The sequence below is a fragment of the Balaenoptera ricei genome, chromosome 6 (genome assembly GCF_028023285.1).
Source record: "Balaenoptera ricei isolate mBalRic1 chromosome 6, mBalRic1.hap2, whole genome shotgun sequence".
Taxonomy (NCBI): domain Eukaryota; kingdom Metazoa; phylum Chordata; class Mammalia; order Artiodactyla; family Balaenopteridae; genus Balaenoptera; species Balaenoptera ricei.
This window is the reverse complement of record NC_082644.1, coordinates 41,405,849-41,424,368: the sequence shown is the minus strand read 5'-3', so window position 1 is coordinate 41,424,368 and position 18,520 is coordinate 41,405,849. Positions and strand designations below refer to the sequence as shown.

At 52.4% G+C, this 18,520-nt stretch overlaps 2 protein-coding genes across 3 annotated transcripts; both read right to left on the bottom strand.

The window, feature by feature from the left end:
- Nucleotides 1–8,257: 8,257 nt before the first annotated feature.
- On the bottom strand, nucleotides 8,258–10,841 carry RPP25L (ribonuclease P/MRP subunit p25 like). The gene is made up of 2 exons (XM_059926339.1): nucleotides 9,893–10,841; nucleotides 8,258–9,075 (listed from the first exon to the last, which is right to left on the bottom strand). The coding sequence occupies exon 2, from the start codon at nucleotides 9,040–9,042 to the stop codon at nucleotides 8,551–8,553; it is 492 nt and encodes a 163-aa protein (XP_059782322.1). The 5' UTR covers nucleotides 9,043–9,075; nucleotides 9,893–10,841; the 3' UTR covers nucleotides 8,258–8,550.
- Nucleotides 10,842–11,437: 596 nt separating this feature from the next.
- On the bottom strand, nucleotides 11,438–17,828 carry DCTN3 (dynactin subunit 3). Of its 2 annotated transcripts, XM_059924560.1 has the most exons (7): nucleotides 17,695–17,828; nucleotides 16,374–16,458; nucleotides 15,606–15,692; nucleotides 13,643–13,726; nucleotides 12,624–12,682; nucleotides 11,956–12,015; nucleotides 11,438–11,764 (listed from the first exon to the last, which is right to left on the bottom strand). In XM_059924560.1, exons 1-7 carry the CDS (start codon nucleotides 17,788–17,790, stop codon nucleotides 11,675–11,677), a joined length of 561 nt encoding a protein of 186 aa, XP_059780543.1. In that variant the 5' UTR covers nucleotides 17,791–17,828; the 3' UTR covers nucleotides 11,438–11,674. The 2 variants fall into 2 exon arrangements, with proteins under 2 accessions (XP_059780543.1, XP_059780542.1); XM_059924559.1 differs by lacking the exon at nucleotides 11,438–11,764 and having other exon boundaries at nucleotides 11,792–12,015.
- Nucleotides 17,829–18,520: the final 692 nt, after the last annotated feature.

Sequence of the window (18,520 nt, the reverse complement as noted above, 5' to 3'; positions counted from 1 at the left end):
CTCCTGACCCCTTGTCCTCTCCCTGTGTCCAGCTCTGCCTGCAGCCCTCCAGACAACCCTGTTTGACCCTGCTCCAAGCCGGGTTGGCACAACTGGCCCAGGTCGAATAGGGTGGGGTGTCCAGGGAGGTTTTTAATTCACACATGGAATTCCTGGCAGCAGGATCACTCCTGGGCCTGAACGTGGGTGAATCACAGTTAGTGGGAAGAGTGATTGTGTCTGTGTCCTTTCTGGAGGGGTAGGGTTGCTGGGGGCTCAGCCTGGCAGCCTCTTGGAGGAGGGGGGACTTGCCCTGACTGCTCTGGCCACCCCTGCACTTGGGCCTAAGCCAGATCCGCCCTATCTAGAGCCTGCTTGGAGGTAAGGCAAGCTGCCCAGAGCCCAGGACCAAAAGGGGAAGCCCTCCACCTCTACATAGGGTGGTCTACCTGCCCTCAAAACACTCTGGCCCTCCCTCACCCCAAGTCCTGTTCTGAGCTTCCCATACCCCATTCCAAACCCTGTATGGAGGCATGTCTCTGTCTCTCTTAACCTTGATCCATGACTCTTGCACCCCCAAACTGAGGCCACCAGGGATAGGAAACTGGCGGTTGAAGAGTCTAGGTTCCTCACTTGGACCAAAGAGCCCCTTCTTGGGGCGGCAGGGATACAAAAAGTCCAGATGTCACTTCTATATCACTGGTTATCTGTGAAAGCAGAAGGCACCTGTGAAATAGGTATTCTATAAACATAAACCAAATGAAGGAGAGGCAAACAAAGGACCCCAAACAGGGAATTGGACGGCTGAGTCTGCAGCAGGCAGGAGCATGGATAGGCTGTGGAAACGCTGCTGTTTGACTCTGTGGCTCAGCAAGGAGTCTTCTCTGGGGGCCAGGATTGGTCTCAACTAGCCCCAGACGCCCCCATACCTGGGGCCCCACCAGGCCCCTCACGTCAGCCCTTGGGCAGAGGGCCAGATGGGTGAACCACTAAGACTTGTCTCTCAATCCCCTATTCCCAGCACATCATTGCCTCAAGGTGCCCACCAGCTTCAAGGAGAGAGAGCTGGGGCTACAGATCCAGAGAGGGAGAAACACTAGTAAGGGTCACACAGCAGGCAGAGCCTGGGAGCCCTGGTGTCCTGGCAGTCAGCCTGGGTCTGTCACGGGGATCCTGTGGCAACACTGTGACAGGGGCCAGACCAAAAACAGGATTTTATGTGGGGAGAGCGCCTAGGAATCCCTGAACATGTGGGCAGCTGGGCCAGGGGTGGAGCATCCCATCAGGCAAGGGCAGATGTGCAGCTTCCTGTCCTTCCCATCAGATGGAGACAAGCATTGGGATAGGAGGTTCAGAGAGACAGAGCAAAAGAGAAGAAAGAGAGAACCTGGGAGAGAGACCAAGAAACAGACACAAAAATAGAGATGCAGAGAAATAAAGATGTGAGTCAGAGACACAGAGAGAGGGAGATGCAGAAGGAGGGAGAGTCAGAGACACAGAGAGAGGGAGATGCAGAAGGAGGGAGAGCTATGGAATTAAGGACACAGAGACAAAGATAGGGAGAGACATGGACTCAGAGAGAAACAGTGTCTCAGAGTCATAGAGCAACTGTGACATGGAGTCAACAATATACAGACACAGACACTCAGAGACTAGGAGACAGAAAAGAAAAACAGTTAGGAGGGAGAAGTAGAAATGGAGAAGACAGAGAGACAGAAATATCGAGAGAGGCAGAGAGACGGAGAGAGAGTAAGGCAAAGGGAGACAGAGTGAGACAGAGAATGAGATCAAAACAGCAGGAATGGGGAAAGCAGGCGACAGAGGAGAGTCTCCTGGTCTCCACTCTCTCCAGCCTGGTCTCCCTAGGGTTTGGACCCCCCACTTGCTATTCTTTGGTTTCCATAGCAACAGGGAGGGCAGCACCAAATTTGCACATACATTTACATCCTTTCTATCTGCATAATTCAACAGGTTTCCGTGCATATTCATGAGACTGTGAATGAAGGTGACTCAATCCCTGCTCAAAACCTGGCTGTGGCGTCCCCTGCTTGCAGTACACGGTCATGGCTCCAGGCCCAACCTCGCAGGCCCTGACCCGTCCCGGCCAGACCCTGCTAACAACATCCCCCCTGCTCCCCAAACACCCCCCTGTACTTTCCTACCTCCAGACCTTTCCTCAGGTGATGTCCCTCTGCTTTCTAGGGATGCCCTTCCCTCAGCATCAGTCCTGCCGACAGTACACACGCATGCACTTGCACACACACTCACTCACATGTGCGCACATGAACTCTGGTGGAGGGGGCATGGCAGCGAGTGACCAGTGCTCACCTTGGCTTCCTGGTGGAGGAGGCCCCTCAGTCACACTCCCATCTGGAGTCAAACAAGGTGCATGAAGGGATCACACTCAGAGGGGCTGGCGTGTATGCTGAGCTGATACAGATCTACCAACAGAGAGGGACCTAGGACATTGAGGCCTCCACGTGGAAACTGACAGAGACCTGTCCAGCCAGAATAACCAGAGGAGCTAGGATAGAGCCCAAAGGAGTCTCAGGAACAGAAGGGCTGAGGTAGCTCAAATGGTGGGGGAGAGGCTGCCTAGAGCCAAGAACCCTTTCAAAGTACCAAGCCTTGAAAGCTTTTGTGGGCTGGGAGGGGCTTCTCCAGGGCTTTCTCCAGCCATAATGTTGGCTTCACCATCTCCCCCTGGATCCCTACAGCAGCCTCCTCACTGCTCTCCCTGCCCTGTGTCCCCAATCCACTTTCCACACTGTAACAGCCAGAGCTCCCTCTGAAACATCAATTTGATATCCCACATCACTCCCTCCTTAACGCCTTCAGAGACCTCCATCACTCTCAAGAAAAAGTGCCAGCTCCTTAGCCAGGCACTCAGGCCTTTCCAGTCCAGCACCCCACCCTCTTCTGAGCCTCATTCCTCATACTCCCTGCTTTGAACTTCATGCTCCGGTGATCACCTCTAAGCTCTTCTCACCTCTATGCCTTAGCTCATGCCTGCCCTTCACCCCGAATGTCCTTTCCACTTTTCTTCCAGCTTTTTTTTTTTTTTGTCCGTGCCCGCATGCAGGATCTCAGTTCCCCCAACAGTGGATGGAACCGGCGCCCCCTGCGTTGGGAGCACGGAGTCTTAACCAATGGACCGCCAGGGAAGTCAAAGCTTTTATTCAAGATTCAACACAGGCATTACCTCCTTATCTTTGAAGCTTTGCCTGTCCCTAAGGACTGGACGAGAGATTCTGAACTCCTGAAATCTAATGAACTTCCCTAATTTCTATACTTACCATACCAATAATGAAATCACCTATATATATGGCTTATAGCCCTCATGAGGCTGGAGCTTCCGAGCCCAGTGACTATATTTGTCACATTACGGGTGATAATTAGCTATTTGTTGAATAACTGAGAGGTCACTAAGCCTATCGAAGGCCAAATTTCAAGCCACTACTACCCTGTGTCCCGACTCTGCACAGACCCTACAAAGGGAAGGGATGCGCCATTTCTTCGCAAATGCTGTCATCTTGTGGATAGACTCAGAAGTGCAGCCAGACATCACCTGGGAGTGGTGATGCCTTATAGCATCAGGCCTGATCCCTGAGTTCCAGGCAAATAGAGGGGAGTGAGGAGGTAGGCCCTGAAGACGGAGTGCCACTGGTGTCCTCTGAACAATCTTGATGAGTTCTAAGCAGACAGAATGGCAAGAGCAAAGGCTCAGAGGCAGAAAAATCTCATGGCAAATGGGAAGAGTGAGGCGTTAGTGTGGCCAGAGCCCAGAGTCCAAGGGGACCAAGCCAAAGATGGACTGTGGCATGTAAGTGACCAATAAAGGGGATCCTTTAAGGCCATCCAATGAATGAATTTGGATCTTGTCTTCTAATCTGGGCATGGAGAGACTAAGGGAGCAAAAGAATGACAGATGTGGGTATGGCCCAGAGGCTTAGCCACACACTTGGAGACTCAATATTCATTCACTTATTAAATACTTATGGGGCACCTACTATGTGCCAAGCAATGTTCAACATCCATAGGTTATATCACTGAACAAAGATTCTTGCCCATTTGGAATTTACATTCTCATCAGGAGGAGACAGACAATAAACAAAAACATTAAAGAAGTAAATTATATTTCAAAGGCAGAAAGAAAGAAAGAAGAAAGAAAGAAGAAAGAAAGAAAGAAAGAAAGAAAGAAAGAAAGAAAGAAAGAAAGAGAAAGAAAGAAAAGAAAGCAAGCAGGGTAAGGGAGATCAGAAGTACTTGACTGCAGTTCTAAATGGAGTGGTCAAAGTAGGCCTCGTTGAGGTGACATTTGAGCAAAGACTTAAAGGAGGGAGGGAGACAGCCATGCAGGTATCTGGCAGAAGGGCATTCTAAACAAAGGGAATGGCCACTGGCTTGGTTTGGACAGTTCAGAGGGGAGTGAAGCAGGGAGACCAGCAAGGAGACTGTTTTAAGACAATGATGGGAACAAATCAGCAGAGGCTGTGGGAATGGAGAGAGACCTAGGAAGCAAAATTGTCAGGACTTGGTGCCTGCTTGCATATGGGAGGTATATAACTCCTCGTCATATTGCTCTGAAGGCCCCATTTCAAGGGGACTCGCTGTACATGCCACCTCCAAGGCAGGTAGTGAGAATGCTCAGCACATTCTATCCTGGCTGCTCCCCGCCTCCTCAACACACTGTCCTCCCCAGCCTCTTAATTCCTCAACCTCATCTTCAGTGACTTTCCCTCCAGGCCACCCAACTATCTACTCTCATGCCCACTAGCAAGTCCTGTCAGCTCCTAAAACTCTCAAATTCACTGACTCCATTTCATTCTTCACCTACTGTTATGTGTTGAATTGCATCCCTCCATAAAAATATATTTAAGTCCTAACCCCTAGTACCTCAGAATGTAACCTTATCTGAAAACAGGATCTTTACAGAGGTAAGCAAGTTAAAACGAGGTCATTGGGATGGGCCCTAATCCAATATGACCAGCATCCTTATAAAAAGGAGAAATTTGGACACAGAAACATACACAAAGGGAAGACAGTGTGAAGATGGATGATGGGAGTAATGCATCCAAAAGCCAAGATGGCTAAAGGTTGCTGGCAAATCAGAAGCTAGGAAGAGTCAAGGAAAGATTCCCCTGCAGGTTTCAGAGGGAAATGGCTCTGACACCTTGATTTTGGACTTCCAGTCTCCAAAACTGTGAGACAGTACAGTTCTGTTGTTCTAAGCCACCCAGTTGGTGGTACTTTGTTATGGGAGCCCTAGAAACTGGTACAGCTATGATACCCTATCCCAGTTCTCTCATCTACTCCACCTCACCCCACCCCACCCCACCCCACCCATTTTCATGGGGTCTAGGCCACTGACCCCTGCCCCTTTCTATCTTCACTTCTTTCCTAACCCAGTTTGGATTCCTTGGGCCTTCACCACATACACTTTCTTGCTAGTCTCCTCACTATTCTTCCATCATTTCTGCCCATCTTAACCTAGTCTAGAAGAATGCAACAGTGCTTCCTCTGAGTCTTCACTTGTCCCGGGCATGCTGCTGGAGCGCACACACCCTGACTGATAGTACAAGTTCATGGTCATCAGCCTCAACTGGGCTTTTAGCCCTGACAGGTCATCCTCCTGTACCTCCCTAGGTATCTTTCCCAATTGCAACAACTATCTCACCAGCCTCCTTGCTCTACTCTCAGCAGCAGAGCTGGACTCCTGCTTCAAGAGATTAAAAGCCTTCTGAACTCTGAATTCTCTTATGTCCCACCTTTACCTCTTCACCCATCTGCATGCATAGCCATCCTCAACTCCTTCCCTCCTGTTCCAGGAAGTCTGCTCTCCTCTTCCCTTTGTGACGGCCATACCTCCATGCTCCAAGGCCCACTCCCTTTCATCTCCCCCAGGAGCCTCACTCTGAGTTAGCCACAGTCTCCTGCACCTTTAATCCCTTTCCCTATTGGCTTCCCCCATCAGCCTACAAACAAATCTCTGCTAATTCATTAAACAAATAAATAAAACTCTCTCTGTATCCCACAGTCACCTCTCTCCTCCCATCACAATACAGTTTCTTGAAAAAGCTATCTCCACTTCCTTACCTTTTGTGCCCTTACCTTTTCTAAGAGATTATGGAGGAAGAAGCCATACTACAGTGAATTAAGGAGAAAGTGGGAAGTAAAGAAATTGAATCGGCAATTATACGTAACTCTTATGCTCCCTCCCTCCTAAGCTTGGTCAGGCTTTCTGACTCTAAAGGCCTCACCTCTCTCTGGCTCCCTCCCTGCAATTCCTCCTGTAGGCCCCAACTAGGCCCTGTAGAGGTCAAGCAGAGAAAAGGCCCCAGAACCTAGCCATCTCTCCCTCAGCCTGTGTCCTATCTCCTGATTCTCTGAACTGCAGCTCCTGTTCTTCCCAAGGGATTTTGACCCCAGCTCAGTTTCCCTCCACACTACCCCTGCCATCACCCTGGGAGAAGTCACACAGTTGCTGGCAGCAAGACACCGAAGTCATGACCACAGCCTCAAGGAGTGTGTTAGATGCTTCATGACCCTCTGCAGTTGAGAGGCCCAGCTGGGCAGCTGCTGAAAGGGTTTCCTGTCTCTCCTAATATCCCCTGAATCTCCATCACCCACCCCTCCACTCTGGGCAACTTACCTTAGAAAGCAAAAGATGCAGTGTTCAAAGTTTTGACCACAGCCTGCTGGCCCTGTGGTCCCCTCATCCCTGCTCTAAGCCCCTATTGGCCTTACCCCCTCAGCCTATCACTTCAACACTCAAACTGCTGTGCCCACCCTGCCATACGGGCCCAGAAGAGCCCGAAATTTGTGCTTTCCTGGTGACTGGACACCCAGGCTACTGGACACAACGGAGAAGACCTTAAAATCCAGTGGGAGACCCAATTCACTCAACTCTTCACTGAGTCTACTACTGCCCACAATCCGGTTCTGGTTCCTGTACCCCACTGGCTACCACTGCAATCTTCACCGCTCTCCTCAGGCCCCTGACCTGACCATGGTGAACCTGAGAGTCTATGGCCAAGGTGAGACAGAAAAGGAACAGCAAGGGGTAAAAAGGAAAGGATGAGACCGGAAGGGAAAATGTGGGACTGAGGTTATGTTTTTAAGGAAAAAGCATATTTGTAAGCTGAGTCATTAATGAGAGCAATTAATATTTACAGTCATCCCTTGGTATCCTCAGGGAATTGGTTCCAGGAGCCCCCATGGATTTTTTTTTTTTAACCAAAATGTTTAAGTTCCTTATATGAAATGATGTAGTACAGTCAGCCCTCTGTATCCACGAGTTCTGCATCCACAGATATGGAGGGCTGAGTGTATACAGGCCCAGGTGGTATCTAAGAATCATATGTATATTCCTACATTTAATCCTCATAACAAGCCTATGAGGTAAGCACTATATCTTGCTTCATGGATGAGAACACTAAGGCACAGAACAGTAACTTGCTAGTAAGTAGCAGAACCAGGATTCAAATCCAGGCAGCCTGGTGCCCAAGACCATGATTTTAACCACTATACTGTAATACAGGCATACTTCAGAGATATTTTGGGTTCGATTCCAGACCACCTCAATAAAATGAAGATCTCAATAAAGCAAGTCACATGAATTTTTTGGTTTCCCAGTGCTTACAAAAGTTATGTTTACACTATACTGTAGTCTATTAAGAGTGCGATAGCATTATGTCTAAAAAAAAATGTACATACCTTAATTTAGAAATATTTTATTGCTAGAAAATGCAAACCATCATCTGAGCCTTCAGTGCGTTACAGTAGTAACATCAAAGATCACTGATCAAAATGAAAAAAAAAAGATCACTGATCATAGATCACTATAACAAATATAATAATAATGAAAAAGTTTGAAATATTGTGAGAATTACCGAAATGTGACAGAGATATGAAATAAGCAAACGCTGCTGGAAAAAGGGCACTGACAGACTTGTTCAATGCAGGCTGGCCGCAAACATTCACTTTGTAAAAAATGCAGTATCTGCAATGTGCAATAAAATGAGGTATATGCTGCAGATGGAGGAAAATGTCTGACCTGGCAGAGTCCTTAAACAAGCCCAAAACAGGAAGCAGACAGCCACCCAGGGGTCTAGACAGAGTCAGGTTACTGCTTGAGGCTTCTTATCGACTCTAGATCCTCCCAGCACCAACCTGAGCCTACCCTTCCTGTCTCTAGCCTGTGAGCTCCTGGGGGTCAAGGGCAGGGACTCCCACTCCCTTAATCCCACCTCCACAGAGCAGGCCAAGCAGAGGCTCATCAGACGAATGGGCAGAACCTTTATTTCCTAACCCACTCCTTCGACCTCTGTCAGGAAGTAGATCAGAGGCACTGTAGGTAGAAGGCAATCCAGAACCCGGCAGAGACTCCACACCTGTCACTCTTCATAGCAGTCCCTTTCCACAAGCCAGAGGGAAGTGGAAGCAGGACAGGGAGGCCCACTTCCGTAGACTCAAGTCTTGTTGGGGGTGTTGAGCAGTTACAGAGGCTTCTCAAAGAAGGCCCAGCCATCCTAGACATTCAGGCCTGGAGAACAGCTTGCCAGCAAGTCTTCAAAACCGGGTGTCTCGAGCCCTTCTTCGGGGTCGGGGGCCAGAGCTGGAGGTAGGTGTGGGGCCCAAGCCAGGGGGTGCCCCTGGGGGCTGGTAGCCACACTCATTGGGGTCCAGTGGATCTCGGCTGAGCAGTACCCATACCGCAGGCACATGGCGGCGTACCGTGAGGGGATCTAGGCCTGCGTCGGGTGAGGCTGGCACCCAGCTGTCCTCGGTCTGTAGGAAGCGCAGCTTGGTAAGCTGGTGCAGGCCTGGCACCCGCCGCTTGACAATCTCAGCACAGCTGACAGCCTTGCCTGCAGCCCGGCCAGAACCTGAGAACACCACATGCCGAGCACTGCCGCCCTCCAACCGCCCCAGCGCCAGGCCCAGCAGGTTGCGGATTTTGCTGCCATCTCGGACCCGCATCTCCAGGGTATCAGGCGGTAGCTGGGGCATCGGGGAAGGTGCTGGGAGTTCCACAGAGCCAGCTTTCCGGTAGTGCTCCATCCGGCTGCTGTCGTGTCTGAGTCCTGCTACCCACTGCAGGGAAGTGTCAGAGGAATGCTAGGCAGGGTGCCCTGGGCCACCCCCACCCTGGCTCTCTAGGACGTGGGCCCACTCCTCATCCCAGATTTCCCAGAAACAGGACCATATGCCCTCATCCCCAGGACAGGGGGCCACGCCTGCCTCACCCTGGGAGGGGGCTGTACCCCATTCCTCTGGACAGGGCCATAACCCTCCCCCGACCCCGGAGTCCCTGCGACAGGACCAAATTCCCCAAACGCTGGCCAAGCCCCCTCATCCCAAGCTCCCTAGCACTGGGAATGAACTTCCCTCATCTGGGGCTCCTGGGGACAGGGCCCGGGCCCTCACCCGAGACTCCCTGAGAACAAGGCTGAGTGCTCCTCACCCTGGGCTCTCCAAGGGGTGACAGGGACAAGGCCCCTCACTTCGTGCCCCCAGAGGACAGGGCCAAGCCCCTATGCCACAAGCTCGCCGACATGCCACAAGCTCGCCGACACAGAGCCAAGAGCCCTCATCCAAAAGCTCCTCAAAAACAGAAGTGACCCCCTCCCCCACTCCGGGACCCTTAGGACAGGGCCGAGCACCGCTCACCCGGAGATTCCCAGGGTCGATCCCCCCAACCCAGGTCACTCAGACACTCGGGAACAGGGGCTTGACGCCGAGGGCCGCTCGGGCTAACCCTGGCGTCGAGTTCGCCGGCGGCCGGGCTCCGCGGTCCCCACCGCCACGGGCCGCCCTCACTGCCCGGCAGGCCGCAGCGGCCCAGCAGCCGGCCTCCCCTCTCCTCCCCGTACCTCCAGGAGCCCCCACCCCACTGGGCTCCTGCTCTCACCACCACGGCAGAACACTCCTCGAGCTCGATCCGAAGCCAAGATGGTGCCGCCCGGGAGCGCGCCGAGGCCGCGAGGCCGCGCACGCCGGACGGGGCGGGGCCTGAGGGGGCGGGGACCCCCAGCGCCTCCACCCGCAAACCGAGAGGTGGGGGGACGCCGGAGAGTGAGCTGGGCCAGGACGCGCAGACCCGGAGCGCTCGGGCTGTCTCAGCCGTTCAGCCCCGGGCGAGGAGCACTCCTGTTGGGGCGGAGAGAGCCCTGCGGAGGAGAGGAGCGGCCGTTGGAGGAGTCCCGCGTCCGAAGGATGCGGAGGATTTGGCCCTTAGAAGATGACAGGGCGGGCGTTACCCGTTGAGCGCACCGAAGCAGCAAAGGCGGAGCAGCGGCTTTCGCTTTGGACAAGAGCAAGAGGTGCCGTTTGAAGTGGCCGCTGCTGCGAGGGCGAGAGCCTTGACCAGCGAGTTCTGAGCTAGGACCTCACCCCGTGGGCACTGGCGAACCACGGGGGGGTTTTCGTCAGGCGCAAGTCAAACCAGTTCGTGTGCACAGCGCACTGTGGCTGCAGCACGGGCGGGGGCGGGCCGCAACCGCTGGTGACTCCTGCCCGCAAAGTCCCGGGGGCATGTCCACGGAGATTCGTACCTTGCTCCGCGTATAATAAGCGCTCAAATATTTGTTATAAATCATTTGTTGAAAGAATGAACCAGAGAAACAGCAGTGGGAATGGGGAAAAGTAGATTAAGTTGGACGGTACCAGGAGGTAGATTTGACGACTGTTCGGACGAAGAAGGAGGGAAGAGTCTAGGATGACTCCCAGTTTCAGACGTGCTGAGTTTGAGATGCCAATGAGACCGTGCCGGTGGGCCGGTGGGCAGGCCAGATGGAAAGGGGCCTGGAGCCACAGCAGTCCCTGAGACCACACGGGGGCAGCAAACACTTGGTGGAGTGAGGGACCATCAGTTTCTCTGCTCTTTAACATGCTCTCCTTTCCAACCATACCACCGCCCCCCACGGCCCACCCCCAAAAGCCCCCTGCATCCAAACCTCTTTTAGTCTCCCCTTCTCGGATAATAGCACCAAGTAGGTTCCCAAGAGAGAAATTTAAAGGCTCCCCTCTGCATTTGCACATGCTGCTCCCTTGGCTCTCAAAGACCCTGCATGTCACCCTCCAGGGCTGCTTCCCACATCCCTTTTTCTTCTGTGCCCCCAAAGAACCCTGGTACCACCTGTCCCTCCCCTTTTCCTTGACTGTCTCCCCAGCTAGCCTGTACAGGGCAGGAATCAGGTGGACCCTACCTGTGTCCTACCTGTGGCATCTGACATTTAGAGTGTACTTGGTAAATGCGGGATAAATGCATACATAAACGAATGTTCCACTCACATCAAGCAAATGAGAGCATTCATCCTGAGAGCTCTACCTCTCCCGGAAAGCCAGACTAGGACAAGCATAGCTCTCAGTCCAACTAGTAGGAAGGCCAACAACTCTGGCCTATCAGCCTCATCCCCACCACCATACCCATACAACACCGGGAAGCTAACACTCCTCCAGTGATCTGTACAGTTTATTGTCTCTGGAACAGGACACTGATGAGGGGAGGGGGTGCAAATAGCAAATCTCAAGTAGCCAGACCTCTGACCCCAGAGCCCCACCTGAATGCAGATGGGTAGGCTGTGAATCCAATAAATACAGAGCTGCCTCTGCTCTGCCCTGTTACAAGGGCAGGTGGGTACAGGGCCTGGAGCCTGGCTGCCCTGGCCCACCCTAGGATGGGAAGCAGCCATCACTCCTCTGCTGGCTTCACTTGCTTGGCAGCCTCTAACTGGCAAAGTAGCTCATCCCACTGCACGAACTGCTTGGAGAGAAGCATTGTCTGGTCGCAGGTCAAGGTGAGAACAGGCATCTGAGAGAGGGAGTGGAGAGGTTTGCATCTGCCTAAAGTGTCGGGAAGCAGGAGAATAGACAGGCTGGTTGGGATGGGATGAGGGACAGAGCTAGAAATGGAATAAAAGGACAGGGCTCCGGACAGCACTCCTCAGGGGCCTGGCTGAGCAGAAAGGATACAGTCTTGTTGTATTCCTCCAGGAGAGCCTTGGACTCCTCAGTGATCTCCACACACTGGTCCTGTGGAGCCAAGGTGTGGCAGAGAAAGGAGTTGGACAAAGCCCCCGCTTCCCACTGCCCACCTCATCAGGGACCCTCGCTCCCCATAGAGCCTAGAAAAGGTAATGTTTAACCCCAGTGCCAAAAGGAGCAAATTTCTAAAGAGGCACTTTCAGGCTCCAGTATGGGTAGCCTAACTGCGGTCCTAAGGCTGACAGAACGGGGGGTGAACCACACATTTAAGCAAATATTCCTGCTAGAATATGCCTCCTTCTCCCTGTCCCCTATTTCTGAACCCTCTTTGACCTTTACACTAGGGCCTGGGAATAGTGAAAAAACAGCTCTTCCACCATAGTTAAGGACACATCATCCCCAGGAATTCATGGGTACCTCCCAACATCAGTCTTCTGATATCTCCGGGTAGCCCTACTCTGGGAGGCAGGAGACCTGGATGTGACCGTAGGCAAATCCCTTCCCTCTGGAAGGCAGATGGAAGACAAAGGATAAACCCTAAATTCCCCCTGAAGCTGACATCAGGGAAGCCTGAGGCTGCTTCCCCAGGAGGCAGGGGTGGGGACTAGGAGCCTCACCACCTCTATTTTCCCCTCCAGTCCTCTCCCCTCCCATACCTGCTGCTGGATGTGGATCTGGGCCAAGCGCTGCAGGCGGGCGGCATGCTCAGGAACGGCTGTCAAACACAACGCACACTGCCTAGTGATGCTTGTGCCTTCCCCCGGGACTGCTCAATAGTCTATTAGGTCTTCAGTAGGATTAGAGTATTGAGTGGAGATGCTAAACAAACGCCAGCTTCATCGACCACTGCTTCTGGAGGTGGTGGTGGGACTCCCTGCCCACCCCAGTCTTACTCTAGGACCCAAAGGGGAGGGGAAGATGCAGGCCCCTAGAAGAAGACAAAATCTTGGGGTTCCCAGAGTTGCCCCATACACCCACCCCAGGGCTGTGAGCAGGGCCAAGTAAAGAAAAGCTTTGATTATCATGGGATCTGTTCCTTTGCTCTCAGCCCAGCGGGACCAGGTCTGCTGGGCCTAGGGAACAGGGAGCCTCCAGGTGGGCTGAGGATGAATGCCAGGTCCCTAAGCTGGCAACCTGGAATCCAACACCCAGAGCCTCAGCCACCATGCTGGGCCCACAGCTTAAGGGTGTCAGATGCTCAGCAGGAAGCTGATCAGGGGTAGGGAGGGGCAGCTGGGAAAAATACCTCCAGAGACAGACGAGATGGCTATCTGGATTCAATTAAAGTCACTGCTTGTCAAAACCCAGGCCTAGGGACTGCACTAGGCAGTGTGGCAGGAAGAATTCACACACATTGACACACCTGGCAGGTACTCTTACAGTAAAATATGGGCTCTGCATCACCCTGAAGGACAGATGCTGAGGGGTGGGGTAGAAGACAGAAGGAATCCCAGAGTTGGAGGCCGCTGGCCTTACATGAGTGTCCTTAGTGCCAAACTGCCTGACATTCTGAAGCTGAGCTCTCTGCCCTGGAAATTTTAATCCCAGTGCAGGTGTCCGGTACCCCCAGGGTGAGATAAAGACAAGGAGCAGAGCTAGCCTGAGCCCAGGGAAGTCCTGCCCATCCACCCACCTCCCCAAGTAGAGTAGTGGAGCTGCAGCCCCAGAGAGGTACCTTTGATATGAGTGCTGTCCAGCATGGGCACCAAAGCCTCCACCTGCTCCAGAAGCGCAACCTGGGAGAGGATAAACTGCTCCTCTGAGGCATAAACAGACAAGGCAGTGACAGTGAGGCGAGCCTGGGCACGGCCACCCCCGTGCAAGGGGCCGAGGACCAGGCCGGGAAGATGGCTGAGCCTGGAGCTTGGGGCAGCTGGTCTGCCCACTGCCCCCTTCTCTATGTGCACATTCCCCCAATCTGCCTCCACCTCTCTTGGATGCCTCTGGTCTGACCTATCTTGAGCCCAAGGAGCCTCTAAGTTCCTCCAAATCCTACCTTTCTCCAAGTTTTAACTCTGAGGCCCCTTCCTCTAGCCTCCTATCAACAAACTCAGAGCCCCTCCTAGGCCACGGGAAACAAAGTACTTCAGACTTGGGTCCCCACATGCAAGGGTTCCTGGGAAGGTCTGAAAGAGGAGACGTGGAAAACTACCAGGCAGGTTCTGCTCAGTGGATCTGAGAGGCACAGACAATTACAAGTTCCTGGAGAGCTGGGACAGTAACAGGACAGTCCGGTGAGGAAAACAGGACTGGGATGACCCTGTGCACAGGGGGTTTCAATGGCTGCAGAGTGGGAAGGGCATTCAAGAAGGGAGGACTGTTATGTCAAACATTTGGAGGCAAGAATGCTTGTCAATTAGTAGAGGAAAAAGAATTCATTTGGCTGAACTGGAGCAAGGAGAGCACAGGAAACAGCTAGATGGGAGGGTAGATCCGGAAGTCTATAGAAGGCTTGGAATGGCATGCTAAGGAATTAGGAATTTATCCTAGTAGGGAGAGAGACACACATACACTGAGGTTCCAAAGTAAACAAAGTAGCATGTTGGAAATGTGTTTTGGGAAGATGATACTGAACCACATGCAAGAAGGGGAAGACTAGGATCAAGAAGAGGACTTAGAAAAAAAAAAAAAAAAGAAGAGGACTTAGGAGACTGCAACTATTCATGTACAAGGGGATGAACACTGAGGCAGTGGCGACAGGGAGGCATGGAGAGGCTGGACTTAAGAATCAGTGCAGGATGGACTTCCCTGGTAGCGCAGTGTTTAAGAATCCGCTTGCCAATTCAGGGGACACGGGTTTGAGCCCTGGTCTGGGAGACCATGCCGCAGAGCAACTAAGCCCGTGCGCCACTACTATTGAAGCCCGTGCGCCTAGAGCCAATGCTCCACAACAAGAGAAGCCACCGCAACTAGAGAAACTGTACGTGCAGCAATGAAAACTCAACGCAGCCAAAAATTAATTAATTAATTAATTAATTAAAAATAATAATAATCGGAGCAGGAGAAGACCTCCTGAACTTGGTGTCTAAGCCACAGCAGTGGCTCAGGTATGTTCTGGTTCACCATTGTATACCTCACACCTAGGATAGTCTGGATCACAGTAGATGATCACTTTTGAATGCAGGAACAAACACAGGTGCTTGGCAAACCATACCTCGTGGAGTGGCTAACTAACTGATAAGCAGACATTGCTAAGACAATAGTTCCTGCCTAGAATTCTGAAATCCCAGCGCTTTCTCGCGTGAAAGAAAGATGTTGAAACTCATGCCTATAACCTCACCTCTCCCAAATGCAATGCTCTCTGCCCCTACCCTTTCCTAGAAGCTCCTATGTCTACTGAGCAGAAGTGAGGAAGGTTCCGAAGGAAGATCCTAGATGCAAGCCATAGATAGAACACCGGAGTAGCTTCCACTGTGGCTGGCACCATGGTCTGCAGCTGGCTCTGAAGTATACTGTACCCAGTGCCTACTAGAGAACCACAGGACCACCTCCAGCCTCAGTCCAGAACCAGGCCAGATTCCAGAAAGCAGCTTCCAGGGCTGTATCCAGGAGAGGGCCGGCAGGGAAGCTATCTCTGTGCCCGACTTCCCCCACAATCCACATCCCCAGATGCATATGCACATACTGTCCAGCACTACCTGCCAAGATGAACTGCAGCTTAGAGGCATCAGGTAGGGCAATGCGGTCAATGTACTCAGGATCCAGGTATTTGATCAGGTCTTCAACTAGAAAAGTAGCAAGATGGAAAATGGAATAAGGTTGGGGAGTGGGGATCTGTCTTGTGAAGGATATTAGGGGAGGGGTCAGCCTTGGGGAGACCCTTGAGTGAGGAGCTGACACCCACAGTGTCCACCAGGCCTCCACCAGGTCCCCTATCCCCACTTCCCTGTCTCTACCCTCTGATCACCGGCTGGCCAGCCTCAAACTTTAAAACCCTGGGGCCCTCAGCATTCCCACTGATCTATCCTCAAGGCTGGAAGGCACCTTGCCCCTCAGTGCCACCAAGACATGCCAGAGCTTTATCTGATTTCTAGTTCCTGAACAGGTTGCTAGCTCTGACATAATCAAAAAGGGCTGGTTGAGCCAAGGCTGCGGCTCTCAGTGCCTGATTTCTTTCCTGCCTCTGAACCTTGCCTGTGGAAATTCCATACCCCTCCTCCCTCCTTCCCCAAGGGGACCTTTCAGGCAGAGCTCTTATCCCATAACTTAGGATATTGCCATGGGCTTGGGGTTTAACCACAAAGTAGAAAGCACACCCCAATTCACCATTTCATCAGGGCAATGTCTTCACCTGCTATCCCCAAAGGGCAACTCCAGTGACCTACTAGGCTGAAGAGCCTGGGCAGGGAACCAGGAAGCACAGGCTTGGGAAGGAGAGCAGGCAGGCACCTCATGGAAGCACTTACTCTTTTTGTACAGAATCTTCACCCTCTCCCTCTTGCTGGCGATGTTCCCCAAAGCCACCTGCACCTTGACCAGGCCATCGGCCACCTATTGGGGGAGTGGAAGTTAATTTCAAGATTTACAACTTGGCTCAAGTCTTGGAAGAGATAAAGAACCCTCATTCCCTCAGACGCCCAAACCTCCTTGTCCCAGCAATCGTCCCCTTCTCTAGTATTAAAAGAGATTCAACCCTACCTTCCGGGAATCCTCAGTGTGAAGGGGGAGATAATCATGTACTCTTTGGGTAGTTTCAAGTGCGACTGGGGAGGTGATGAACTACTTTAGAGTTTATGGGGCACTAGCATATACTATCTATTCCCTGATTCCCTCCTCTTGGCTGAACCTACCTAGGCTTTAAGGGTAGAGGATGAGGAATTCCAATATTAAAGGGTTGAATAGAGGGGGAGGCTATGGAAGTGAATGATCTCACACAGGTTTTAGGTTAGAGGGTAAGGAATGCCAATATTCAAGGGTCAAATATATGCGGAGGCAAATAAGACCACGTAGAAGCAGCCAGAGAGGTAGGAGGAAAATCAGGAGGATCTGCGTCATAGATGTGAAAGGGAGAGAATGTTCTGAGAAGTCAGTTCTCACATGGGACACGATCTGCTAGTGACAACTAATTCCACAAGAAGTGTACAAACAGACATCATTACCTCTGAGGCACTCAACTCCAGGGTGTGCCTGACACTCCACCTTCAGTGAAAGGTCTTTCCATAGTTAAAAAGGGGATGGAAGGGAAACTGAGCTGCACAGTTGTCAAAATTCAGTCACTGGTGGGAAGGAGTGCCAGTCCATATCTGAACACTCAGTACCCAATCCCTTCCCCTCCTAATCCTGGCCCTCCCAGACCACACCTCTAACCTCCTGGAGCCTTCTTTATCCACCTCCGGTCTGCCTCTTTTGGGGTCCTATGGACCTCTCTTTACACAATTCACTTAGCAATTACGCAGGGCTCCGCAACGGCCCTTCCACTGTGGGCTTCAGCTCTTACTGAAGCTCTCTCTCATTAGTCAGTTTCTCGAGTGTGTCAGGTCTCCCCAACCATCCCGCGAGGGCAAAGGCGGAGTCTCCACAGTGAGCCCACCTCAAGCCCACAGTGCCCTCCGTGGGAATGGACCCCGAGGGCCCGATATGCTCCGGGAAGTCTCGAACCTTTGTTATTTTAAAGGCCGGGCTGCGGGCAACGGGACTCTGGAGCGGTAGCATCCACCTCGAGGACCAGGCCAGTAGACCGCTCTTGCTTTGCCCCAGAGAGGGACCACTGGACCCCAGATCGCTCACCTTCCGCGAGCCGCGAGACCCGCCCGGCCCGTACACCCAGCGCTCCAGCTCCTCCACACGGGCCTGTAGCCGCTGCACATCTGTCACAGCCGCCATAGCTCCCGCCGCCCCGCCTCAGCCAGGAACAGACAGAGGGCGGGACGTCCGTCCAAATAGAGAAGGCGGGCCAATCCGAGTGGACGGGCGCCCCTGCATACAGGAAGTGATGCCACGATTCAGCCCTTCGATGCCGGAAGCGGCAGGCAGGGCCGACGAAAGTTGTCAAAAGCTGTCTGGTAACCTAGGCGACGGCTACCTGTCAGGCCCTACCCTAACTTCCAGCCCCTGCTCATCAAGACAACCTTTGCCTTTATTCCAGGGCACCAAATTCCAGGGTACCAAAGAGGTTTCCCTACCCCATTCTCCGCGGTTGCACATATAAATATACCCATTATTCTAAGATTGGTCCATTCCCATAGAATAGTAGGAAGCCCCGTGAGATACCATAATCTTTTGGAGTCTTCTAAGGTTCAGGCGATTAAGTGTCGTGCCAAGGACACTCAACATTGTAGTGGCAGAATCGGGATTTGAACTCAGGCAGTCTGATTCATGAGACTGAGCTCTCCTACTCATGGCCTTTGCTATTCTGTCTTCTCTGAGAACCCCTGGCCCAACACAGCCTGTGTATACCACATAATTCCTCCCCCACCCACAGGCCCAAACAAGAAGGAGAGGAGGCACTGGAGAGGGAGGGACCGCAGCTTTATTATCCAGATGTGACCTGAGGGACATCTTCACAACACCCCAACTCAACCCTTCACCTGGCTCCTGAAGAGAAGCAGGTCTG

Coding starts and splice junctions, on each gene's coding strand:
- RPP25L (XM_059926339.1), bottom strand. CDS start 9,042: ATGGAGCACTACCGGAAAGCTGGCTCTGTGGAACTCCCAGCACCTTCC.
- DCTN3 (XM_059924559.1), bottom strand. CDS start 17,790: ATGGCGGCTGTGACAGATGTGCAGCGGCTACAGGCCCGTGTGGAGGAG. Junction 15,693..16,373: donor GAAGATTCTGTACAAAAAGA/GTAAGTGCTTCC, acceptor CTACTTTTCTAG/TTGAAGACCTGATCAAATAC. Junction 13,727..15,605: donor GCTGCAGTTCATCTTGGCAG/GTAGTGCTGGAC, acceptor TTTATGCCTCAG/AGGAGCAGTTTATCCTCTCC.